At 37.6% G+C, this 12,269-nt stretch overlaps 1 protein-coding gene across 1 annotated transcript; it reads right to left on the bottom strand.

Moving 5' to 3' along the window:
- Positions 1-314: 314 nt before the first annotated feature.
- On the bottom strand, positions 315-4,432 carry LOC120344450 (small ribosomal subunit protein uS7). The gene is made up of 6 exons (XM_039413675.2): positions 4,394-4,432; positions 4,154-4,264; positions 2,003-2,212; positions 1,383-1,475; positions 733-867; positions 315-424 (listed from the first exon to the last, which is right to left on the bottom strand). The coding sequence occupies exons 2-6, from the start codon at positions 4,262-4,264 to the stop codon at positions 356-358; spliced, it is 618 nt and encodes a 205-aa protein (XP_039269609.2). The 5' UTR covers positions 4,394-4,432; the 3' UTR covers positions 315-355.
- Positions 4,433-12,269: the final 7,837 nt, after the last annotated feature.

Consider the following 12,269-nt stretch of genomic DNA (forward strand, 5'->3'; position numbering starts at 1 on the left):
GCCAGGATAATTGCAAATCTCCCCCTCTAACTGCACTAAGCAGAATTAAAAACCAATGCACGTCGTTCACAAGCGGGATTTCCAGAAACATAAAATATACATATTGGCAACAGCACCAATGATAACCTTGTCTCTAGTCTACTTTTTTACACTCAACCAATGAGATGCCATTGACCAAAGCTACATGTCATATATTCAAGCTTATTTCGCTACCCTACGATGGTACAACCGATTCACCCACACTTAAATAAATAAACACTCCCTGACAAGTTTTCAAAACTGAACATCCCTTTACTCCAATTAAACATTGTCAATAGATGTTGAACATGTTTTATTAACAAACAAGATCACAATTCTAACGATTGGATTTTGCAACACGTTCCAATTCATCCTTCTTCTTGATGGCATACGAATTCGATGATCCCTGCGGAAGAATTGAAATCGATAAATTAAAAACTACAAAAAAATTGTTAGTTATAAAGGTCAATCAGATAGTTATGGGTCTGAATAACAAATCACAATAAACATATTACAGGGTAATTTTCAAACACTAGTACATAGAAATTAACAGAATGCCAAAAATTCATAACATACCCCTCCAAATTGATGATTCCAAGAAGAACATGTCACAAAGGTGCAAGTCAAAGAATTATAGTATAGTATATTGCAAACATTTTTAATCAATAACAAATACAACATTCAGTAAAAAAGTATATCAAGAAATGATATTACCTTTGCAGCATTAATAAGTTCATCTGCCAAACATTCAGCAATTGTTTTGATGTTACGGAAGGAAGCCTCTCTCGCACCCGTACATAAAAGCCAGATGGCTTGATTGACACGACGAAGAGGTGACACATCAACAGCCTGAATAAGTTACTTCCATAAGTATTTTGCTACAAAACTAATGAATTCACTAAATAACCAGTATAAAGAATTTGTGGTTCACAGTAGAAAATTTGATCATATACATAGTCTTAATTTCGCATTATGTAAATGGAAATATATACTGTGTGATTCTTGGTGACCATTTTTGGTGTCTGAATTATATAATTAAAAGTGAATCTAATGCTGGCAAAACAAAATGATCTTCAAAGTGCAGTAAGTTTATTAATAGTAGTGACTGGCGGAACTAATAGGTATTTGATTATATTTAAACAATACACATAGGCCGTCGGATCACAATGAAATATAGCAGAACCCTGGACTGCACTGGCGGAACCCGATTAAAAGCAGTCCAGGGAATTTAAGAGCGTCGAAAGTAATATCCACCTCAAATTTCGCCAGACTCTGTATTTTACTCTTGCTTCATACAATTCACAAATAGTGTCATTGCACTTTGATCATACAAGCATTGTACAAAATGAGCATGCTTCGCTTACCTGTCTCCTGACTGTACCAGCACGTCCAATTCTAGTTGAATCTTCTCTTGGCCCACCGTTGATTATTGCATTGACAAGAACTTGGAGTGGGTTCTGCAAGGTAGTAAGTATATATGAAGAAATATATGAAAAATAGAAGTTATACAAGACACGAAAATAGAGGTATTTAGAATACTGATGAGTGAAAAGTTGACCTTTGACCACTTTTACATAATACAAATTATGACCTGGTAACTATGAACTAGAATGCTAATAGACCCGTACCACACTTGCACGTTTTGAAAATGAAGTTACGGGAGTGGAGCATAAAGATATCCCACCTTGTGTTATAAAGAAAGAAAATTGAAAAGACCATCTTAATTTTCTTTTAAATCTTATCAACATTTGATATTATTGAAGCCATTTCAGTATACTATTTTATAGTGTTTCAGGTAGCTTCCTCAGCAGAGTTATGAGAATATTTCATCTTTCAAGTGTATATGTTCCCGACCCAGGCAAAATTTAAAACATGATGGTGTACTGTCACACAAAATAATAGGTTTATAAAGCACTTGTTTAGAAGGCAACCAGATTTCCGAAGCAAACCGAGTGTATATTATGTATAAAACAAAAATATTTACCTCCGATGTCAATAGATGGATGATTTCGAATGCATGTTTCACAATGCGTACTGTAAGCAGCTTCTTTCCATTGTTTCTACCATGCATCATCATTGAATTGACCAAACGCTCAACAATTGGGCATTGTGCCTTTCGAAATCTTTTCACCTGGTACCTACCAGAACTGTGGGGAAGATATTTGGAATACTTGTCCTTTACAGGAAGGTAATCCTAAAAAAAAATGTTTTCAAAAATTTATATAAGCTAAAAGGAACAAATTGGACATAAAACTCAATAATACGAACATGAATTAAAATATAAAAGTAAAAAAAAGCTGAAACATTGTACATGGTCCTAGCAATAAATCTTTAAGCCATTTTCAGAGTTACGTCCCTATGTGTTAAAGCGGGGATTCCTTCGATTTTTTTTCATTAGTTTAATATTTTTCCAAAAGCAATATTGCACCACTCCAATTTTAAAAGACATGATTTGCGTCCCTTACAGTACTTTCTATCATTGCTATTTCGCTCTGTTTGCAGAATTTTACACTGTATTCAGTATTTAGTAAGAAGGGTGTCAATGTGGTAGTCAACGTTATATATAATCTATTTAAACTGAACATCAATAATATTGCTTTTATAAAGACCACAAATTCTCACGATAGGATTTTCATATTAATCTAGGGTGAGTGGAATAACTATGAGGCAGTTTAATCTTGTGGCAAACCACGAAATTGAAGGTTTTCTAATGCTCCGCATGATTCGCCGCCCCTTAGCCTTCCTTGTTCAGTTGTGTGTGACACTATTTTAATAGTCTCATCAAAGTCGGGTATCGAAGCTATAAAATGTACTGAATGTATGGCTACAAACTGCAGAACTGGCAAATCCTGAAATTGGTCGTTTAACAGAAAATAACTTGTCAGAGTTTTATGCATTTCTATGTTAACCACTGCACATAGCAAATTTGTTCAAGTGCAGAAGTGGGGTCTGGTATAGTTTAGTACCACAAGTACTTCCTCTGGGCGTACCATAACAAATTTTGCACATGTTATTTCTAACCCCCACCTGACTATGTCATCCAAAAATAACGTCACAATCACGTCATAGAGCTCGCCAAAGTTTAGCTATGATCGCCCGAAATGGCATCTGCGCTGACAATAACGAACTCACTAATGCCAGCAGTCTCTCCCATAATAGGATCGTTGCGACAAGGAAACGAGAGAAATGGCTTGCTCGGTGTCGTGTGATCGTCTGCAGGTTTTGAACGACCATCCGTACGTACATTTTGGAAGTCTTTATTGCGCCACTGTGACGTAGTCAGGTGGGGGTTAGGAATGACATATGCAAAAATTGTTAAGCCAGGCCAACTAGAAGTACATGTGGTACTAAACTATACCAGACCCCAGAAGTGCACTGAAAGAGCAAATTTAAAAATATCAATGGTTTAAAAATTAGTATTGCTAGTTCAGATTTAACAGTGCTGAAAGTTTAGTTAGGATAAGATATACAATTCCTGCCAATAATGCGTGCATGCTTGGTGACGTGGTCAGGTGGGGGTTGGGAATGACGGGTCTGGTATAGTTTAGTACCACATGCACTTCTAGTTGGCCTGATTCAACAATTTTTGCATATGTCAATCCTAACCATCACCTGACTACGTCACCCAAAAATGACGTCATTTCGACGTCACAGTGGCGTAATAATGCCCACCAAAGTATGCGAATGGTCCCCAAAACGCGCAGACGAGCACCCGAAATCGAGCAAGCTATCTCTCTCGTTTTCTCGTCACAACGATCACAATAGGAGAGAGATCGCCGGCTTTAGCGAGTTCGTTATCGGCGGCGCAGATGTCATTTCGGGCGATCGTAATTATACTTTGGCAAGACCTATGACGTGATGGCGACATCGTAGTGACGTAATTTTTGGATGGCATAGTCAGGTGGGGATTAGGAATAACATATGCAAAATTCGTTATGCTACGCCCACTGGAAGTACCTGTGGTACTAAACTATACTAGACCCGGAATGACATATGTAAAAATTGTTGATACCACTGTCAAGCTATACTAGACCCAATTCTGCAATTCTTGGAGTTACAGTATCACAAACCTCTCGACCATTGGAGCATCTGCAGACCGAATATTTACAAAGTTTGTTAAAAAATATAACTTTACCGTGAGTGATATATCGTTAATTTGAACATCACTGGTGGTCCACCGTCCGAAAAGTTTGATTTCAGGCGCATCAGCTACAATAGCTTCTTCAGCGAGCTCCTCGGACGTCATCTGTAAATGTATAAATAGATGTTATAGAAAAAATATAGGCATAAATAAAAGAAAATACTATCAATTAACATAGTTCTGTAAAGGCGATTAGATTAATACTGTATTTTTAACACTGGAAATGGCACCCACGTTTTCGACTGAATCAGAAGCAAAAGACCGACGAAGTCATTCACTCCACTTACTTGGGTTAACCGCCACTATCGGCGCTATATACATATATATCTTCGTATGCTTCATGCGCCCCGCCCCGTCTGCATATGCATATGATTGTTATTTGCGTAAATACGCCGAATTCAGAAGCATAAACCAAGTGCTTAGTGTTTATGCTCAATATGCTACTTTAATTAGCGTTAGCGATGATACCGCTAAGAGAAATGAGAAAATCTCAATACACAAAGGAAAATATGGGACGAATTCAAAGAAGAGAGAGAGAGGCTTATGTTTTCGTCAACCAAAAAAGAAATAACAGTCATCCTAATAATAAAAATAATAATAAGTAATACCTTTGTTTGGTGTAGACAGGAAGGAGTGAGACGACCAGGCGGTCATCAAAGTCAACTCCCCCCCTTCACGCTATTATGTTTAAGATTCACAGTTCCAGATGACTAAATATTAAGGTTTTTTAATGTGCGTATTGTGACACAGTTACATTTTATTTTTGCATTATTGTTTCGTGTGGCAGTGCTAGAAGCTTACTCACTCACTCGCATGCTATATCAGGGGCGGGCGCGTATTTTTACGTTTTTAACTTTGTCTTTAATTTATGCTCGTCCTCCAGGTCCTCTGCATTTTGTTTGTCCATTTGCTGTTGTTTTGTTTTATGCCAGAGTGACCAAAATAAAATCGGTTGATTGAAGGTAAAACATTTCAGAGTTTAAAATAATATTCACAAAATGGAAGAATAAAATTGGGGAGGGGAATAATAGAGTAAATCATTTTTATCTGTGTATGTGGAGTGGGGTTTCAAAATTTAAAGAGCTTCCAATGGGTTTCCGCATTTAGACAGGGATTTCACAGATAATTACACTGAACGAATTCAAATAATTTATGTATGTATGTATGTATGTATGTTTATTCGTCTCGTGATAGTGATACATAAATAAATGAACAATTATTATTATTTAAGACGGGATGCATGCACAAGACATACTGGCCTAAAATACAAATGTGCGGCATGCACCTCTTTTGACAAATATGAAACAAAGAACATTAGATTAAATATGTATAATGTGGCGCCTTATATGAACAGTTGTGTAAGGTGGAGCGGACGATGGGTCGGTTGGTGTGATGAAAATCAGAAAGTAGCAGTGGCGGCGCGTCAATAGGGCCAACCGGGGCAATGCCCCGGTTGTTTTTTCGATATAATAAAAAATATTCGAAAAATACCTCAATATCGGTTGCACAGACTGTCTACACTAGCCATATTCTCCCGACATGGTTCATTTTTCGCTCGCAAAGCCTTCGCCGAACGTCGACGGGGCGACGCCGATTTTGCCCCGGTTGCTCATTGTATATCGTATTCTCTCTTTTATCTTCCACTCGCCGCGTTTGTCTCGTTTGTTTTCTGTTTCTTTTACTAAATCATCGGGGCCAAAGTGACTATAACTTTGATCTAACTATTGACTTTGATCGAGGCTAGCCCCGAAATTATGACGACACAATGCCGACGTTTCTTACAACAACGTGTCGACATATTCACGCATTCCTTCTTGTTCGTTGGTTGCTTGAAGAGTTGATAGTTTCCTCGCCTTCGTTTTTGTCGCTTGTTTCGCTATTTGAATCAGTTAGAGACCTTTAGTCCATTTGCTTTCGATTTTTCACATTCCTTTTGAGCTCCTCACTTCTTTCCGGCTTCGCATTTCTTAGCCTTAGACCTCATAATGAATAAGGTTGATGCACTACTTCGCACTCCGTTTTCGCAACTGCCGCTGGAACAAAAATTAGAGGTACAACGTCTTGGGCCTTATCAACCAAAAAATTGTTCACTGGAACAATCCCATGACGGAGGAAAGCGTCGGCGTACATTCTGCGCAGAAACTTGGTATAAAAAACACGAATGGTTGTGTTACAGCGAGGACAAAAATGCACTTTTTTGTTTTTATTGCCTACTTTTTGCTACCGCCCGTGACTCCCGTTGGTGTAAATTTGGTTTTAGAGATCTTAAACATCTTTCCGAGCGTGCCAGGGATCATCAATCTTCTATGGAGCATCTGGACAATGCAGTAAAATACCGAACATTCGGAAATGTTAATATTGCAGCACAGTTGGATGAAGGACGCGCGGTTTCTATTCGTCGGCACAACCAAAACGTCGAGAAAAACCGCCATGTTCTCGGTCGATTGATAGATGTTTTGAAGTTCATTGGTTGTCACGAGCTGTCCCTCCGTGGGCACGATGAACGGGCTGGCTCTTCTAATAGAGGGGTATTTTTGGATAATACACCGCATCCCTAGATACAGTATTGAGAGATCATCTTGATGCCGCAACTGTTTCGAAAGGGACATTAAGGATATCCAAAATGATTTGCTCGACTCAATGTATAAAATTTATTTACAACATTTGGCTCTGGAAATTGAGAATTGCCAGTTCCTTTCGATTCAGTCTGACGAGACAACTGACATCACGTGCGTTTCCCAACTGGCTGTGATTTTTCGGTTTGTGAAAGATGGTAAACCTACCGAGAGATTTCACAGCTTTGTACCAATCGTTGATCGCACGGCTTGCGGGATATCGGCTGTACTGAAAGAAGTGTTACAGCCTTACAACGCGAAGTCAAAATTGATAGCTCAAACTTATGACGGCGCGGCAGTCATGAGTGGGTCGAGACATGGTGTTCAAGTTTATATGAAAGAAGATTTTCCTCATGCGCATATTTTACATTGTTATGCACACCAATTTAACCTCGTTATTAAAAATATTAGCTTGATACCCCTCTCGTCCGTATATTTTTTGCAAATATTTCGGGGTTTTCTTCATTTTTTTCCGTTTCGCCGAAGCGCTCTGACCTCCTTCGCCAGATATGTAGCCGCCGTCTCCCAGCTTGTGCACCAACACGTTGGAACTTCCAATCACGCGTGGTGCAGGGCGTGTCCGAAATTAGGTCTGAGCTCATTGAGTGTTTCAATGGCATTCAGAGCTCTCCGGTTTGGGACGAACGCTCTGTGAGGGAGGCGACAGGTCTGTGTGTGTGAACCACACAGATTTTGGTGAATCACTTCAGTTCGCGTATCAAATTCGTAGGTCTTCTTGTTTAATTTATAAAATTAAAGCCGAATTTGGTAAGAATTGAACGAAAAATAAACTCAATGAAAAGCATTTCAACAAAACCTATCATGATTGCATTTTTGGCAGAAGAAAAGAAATGTATAAAAGTAGGCTACTATTTATTTAAGGCTAATATTTTATAAAAAGAAGTATTGTTTCCATGTCATGGGTTGTGCCCTAATTGTATTAGAATCACACTAGTATAATATAGTTTCCTGGGGTGAGGGAAGGGAGGTATATATTTGATTTTGTGCGATGACCTATATGAGAAAGAAAGGGCCCAGCATGATACTTTGACAAAAAGAATTGTTTCTATTGATGGCTGGATTGAAGTTACCGTATATGTGATTAATTAGCAGAAATGTTTCATTTCATGGCATTGAAGATATAGCTAACGAGAATTTACTTTGACTTGCCAGGTTAAGAAAAACAATCAGTCTTTCAGGCAATGCCATCAAATTGGCAAGAGTAAGGCCTAACAAGCATTATTTCAGCGTAATTTTATAATTATAAATATTTTGTTTGCAGAGGAGTGTCGAAGTAAGATATAAGACAAGTACATGACAAATAACAAATATAAACAAATATAATAGTGGTTCCTCATGCGCATATTTTACATTGTTATGCACACCAATTTAACCTCGTTATTAAAAATACGTGTCTTGATACCCCTCTCGTCCGTATATTTTTTGCAAATATTTCGGGGTTTTCTTCATTTTTTTCCGTTTCGCCGAAGCGCTCTGACCTCCTTCGCCAGATATGTAGCCGCCGTCTCCCAGCTTGTGCACCAACACGTTGGAACTTCCAATCACGCGTGGTGCAGGGCGTGTCCGAAATTAGGTCTGAGCTCATTGAGTGTTTCAATGGCATTCAGAGCTCTCCGGTTTGGGACGAACGCTCTGTGAGGGAGGCGACAGGTCTAAAGCGTCTGCTAGAAGATGGTGAGTTTTCATTTTTTCTCGCTTTTTTCTCCACAATATTCTATCACGTGGATGTATTATACGGCGCATTGCAGTCAAGGCTAATGGATGGAGAGTCTGTGCAGTCGTGTATTTCAGACTTCTGCGATGCTGTATCTCGTATCCGAGAAACAATAAAATACGACGACACATGGAGTGCTTCTTTACGCCGCGGGCAAACAACGCAGCGTTTGATTTTGCCTGCAAAGGAATGCTGTGACATTCTGGTGAATCAAATAGGCGATCGTCTGCGCACTGAACACCTTGCCGCGTTCTCTTTGATGAACCCCAAAAATTTTTCAAAATTTGCACGTCAATTTCTCATCCATTTGTTGGCTACTGTCTCCAAATTTTACCCCATGATAAACGTGGGTAAATTGGAAAATGAATTGCGATGTATATACACCAATCAAACTTTTTTGAACATCACATCAACTTGCGCGCTCTATGGGTTCCTCATAGATAACACTCTAGTAACTACCTTTGCGGCGTCTGCAAAATTTCTGGACATCATTTTGACGACGCCTATTTCTTCCGCCGACGCAGAGCGAACATTCAGCACGTTGAAGCGTATTAAAACGTATCTCAGAAACACAATGAAGCAAGATAGATTAAATTCCTTGGCTGTTTTATCCATTCACAGAGACGTTATTTCTGGGATGCATGACTTTAATCAGCGCGTTATTGAGCATTTTGCTTCCAAGAAACCGCGGCGTGTTGCATATATGTTCAAAATTTCCATAGGTGCAATGGCATGCAAGTGCAATTGTCGTGGGTTCAAATGTAATTGAACCATATTCAAGCAGTAGAAGTCTAGCAGCATATATATCTATGAGTGAGCGACGCATGTCCTTATCTTTGCAATAACTTTCCTTTCTTCATAGTAACGTTTTAAACCTTATTTTAGGTTTTGTCTGCTTTCCCGAAGTTTCTGTTAATATGTCATTATATTTATCTGGGTAAATATTGCCTTTCCTTTTGAAAGAGGTTTCAAAATAAACTATGTCTATATTTATTAATCCCTTGACTTGGACCGGTTTTAAAGACACTTTCTTATCGTTAAAAATTGTCGCTTTGCCGATTGGTTGTTACCGATGGAATGGTTTTTATACTCATAAAATGATGGGAGAACTTACAGCGCTCATCCTGTCCCCGTAGATGGGTGTGACTTGGTCCCGCAGTAGCTTGCCCCGGTTGTCAAAATGACCACGCGCCGCCACTGGAAAGTAGTAAGGGAGGAAGGAGTATGCAAAACTGTTTATACAGGGGAGGTTATAAGACAAGACAATATATATAAATAGAGACAACAAAACACAAATACACATTCTACATAATAATGAAATCAAAATTTAGGCGTAAATACTGCACCTTTGAACGGTGAGACCGTATAATTTGAATAGGCGAAGTATAAGAGATAAATTAGCGGTTCTTGTGCCTATATGGTACGCGTCACTCAGGGGTGCTAGTGGAGTCTTTGATAGAATATGGCTATTTCAGCAAAAATGTGAATCACACAGATTTTGGTGAAATACTTCAGTTCGCGTATCAAATTCTCAGGTCTTCTTGTTTAATTTATAAAATTAAAGCCGAATTTGGTAAGAATTGAACGAAAAATAAACTCAATGAAAAGCATTTCAACAAAACCTATCATGATTGCATTTTTGGCAGAAGAAAAGAAATGTATAAAAGTAGGCTACTATTTATTTACGGCTAATATTTTATAAAAAGAAGTATTGTTACCATGTCATGGGTTGTGCCCTAATTGTATTAGAATCACACTAGTATAATATAGTTTCCTGGGGTGAGGGAAGGGAGGTATATATTTGATTTTGTGCGATGACCTAAATGAGAAAGAAAGGGCCCAGCATGATACTTTGACAAAAAGAATTGTTTCTATTGGTGGCTGGATTAAAGTTACCGTATATGTGATTAATTAGCAGAAATGTTTCATTTCATGGCATTGAAGATATAGCTAACGTGAATTTACTTTGACTTGCCAGGTTAAGAAAAACAATCAGTCTTTCAGCAAATGCAATCAAATTGGCAAGAGTAAGGCCTAACAAGCATTATTTCAGCGTAATTTTATAATTATAAATATTTTGTTTGCAGAGGAGTGTCGAAGTAAGATATAAGACAAGTACATGACAAATAACAAATATAATAGTGGTTCGAGTCTATATTCGAATCAGAGTCGCAGCAAATTTCGAAGTTTATGTTGCAAGGTTAGTTATAGTAATTCCAATTCCCAAGTCGAAACGCTGATATCACATGTCAAAACGTATATAGGCTACTGACCTACAATAAAATGAATAAATCTGAGTCACATTGACACTAGGGCTTGAAATGTCCCTGGCAGAGGTTGCGCATTTTTTACTTTGATGATACAAAAAGAATTCTCAAAACTAGCACTAGGGAACATCAACGAGATGTTAAACAGAATGAAATTAGAAAAGTCGGCCCTCTAGAAACATGCCTTTTCATCAGATCACAGCTTTGATTTGGGAAACGGCATGGTATTAGAAAATGGAACCCACCACAGAAAATATAAACTATTTCTCGAATCATATCACATAGACAAAGAGAAGAATTTGATGAAGAAGACTTTTTTGTCCTGAACTTAAATACAATATTCAACTGCAATAGTCGGTTTAACATGTCATATAAGGTCTAGTTTTTATGCCGAGCTTGCTCTGCTATTTTTCTTTATCTAGGAGTGTTAACTGTAATGGTGAGAGAGATACATTTCCAAACATTTGAGCAAGCAACTATTTCCATATACAGTAGGCCTACAGTCAATTTCTAATCATTAATTCACAAAAAGCCTCAAATAGTTTTGTTTTGAATAAACAATTTGCTATTTTATTTCATAAATTGGAGACGGGGCTTTTCTGAACTACTTTAGCATTTACTCAATCTTGTAACAATCGATTTTCCTTTATTACAAACCTCAACAATAGCAGATGCATCAATTTTCCCATTTGCGCATATATATTTTATCACGTGTCTCTTTTCCGGACCTTGTGATAATATTCTGAGAAAGTGAAGAGAAAAAAATAATGGTCAAGTGAAACGACTGAAAGAGAAGTTCTCCGAGTGGATTCGTTCAGAATTACGTTGGAAAATATTAAATTATGTCGGCTTGCAAAAATAGAAATAAAAACAGTAAAATTATCAGTGGCAATATAGACTGTCTCTGATAGCTTTTCAAAGCTCATCATAAACTATCACAATTTAAAAAAGAAATATATATATACTATTTTCATTTCCATTTTTCATTCATTTTCTAATCCCACTCGATCTTTTATTTTGTAATTTATGTTCAAAAAACTTTAAACAATGGGGAAATTATTTTGGAACAGCTTTCTGACTTTCTTTACAACGAATTTTATTTCTTCACGTAATTTTTGCATTAATTTTGCTCCGAATAAAAATTTTCAAACTCACGTTTATAATAATTTCTAATTATTTTGCAGATACAACATGATTTTTCATAGTCTAGAAAGAATCATTTTCTGAATCATCATGACTGACTGAACAAATTCTTATTCTTCTTCGCCTAGCGTTGAATTGTTAATTTAACCAAAGGTATAGTTTGTTGAATTTCCGTGGTTGGTCACAGCAGAATCAGCATTATCTTCATCCTCAATGATGTTTGATTTTGTCAGATATTCCGGTGTAGTTGAAAGTTCCATTTCTGAAAACAGGATCATTTTATGCCTATCATCTGTGCTTTGTTTTTGTTTCTCAATGAAAAAAATTTCTGGTTGTTTATGATCGGATGT

This window comes from Styela clava, chromosome 5, assembly GCF_964204865.1.
Source record: "Styela clava chromosome 5, kaStyClav1.hap1.2, whole genome shotgun sequence".
NCBI lineage: Eukaryota > Metazoa > Chordata > Ascidiacea > Stolidobranchia > Styelidae > Styela > Styela clava.

What these genes read in the sequence shown, in the direction of transcription:
- LOC120344450 (XM_039413675.2), bottom strand. Translation starts at nt 4,264, where the DNA reads ATGACGTCCGAGGAGCTCGCTGAAGAAGCTATTGTAGCTGATGCGCCT. An exon ending in TTAACGATATATCACTCACG is followed by an intron (nt 2,213 to 4,153) that starts GTAAAGTTATAT and finishes ATTTTTTTTTAG; the next exon opens with GATTACCTTCCTGTAAAGGA. An exon ending in CTGGTACAGTCAGGAGACAG is followed by an intron (nt 868 to 1,382) that starts GTAAGCGAAGCA and finishes TAACTTATTCAG; the next exon opens with GCTGTTGATGTGTCACCTCT.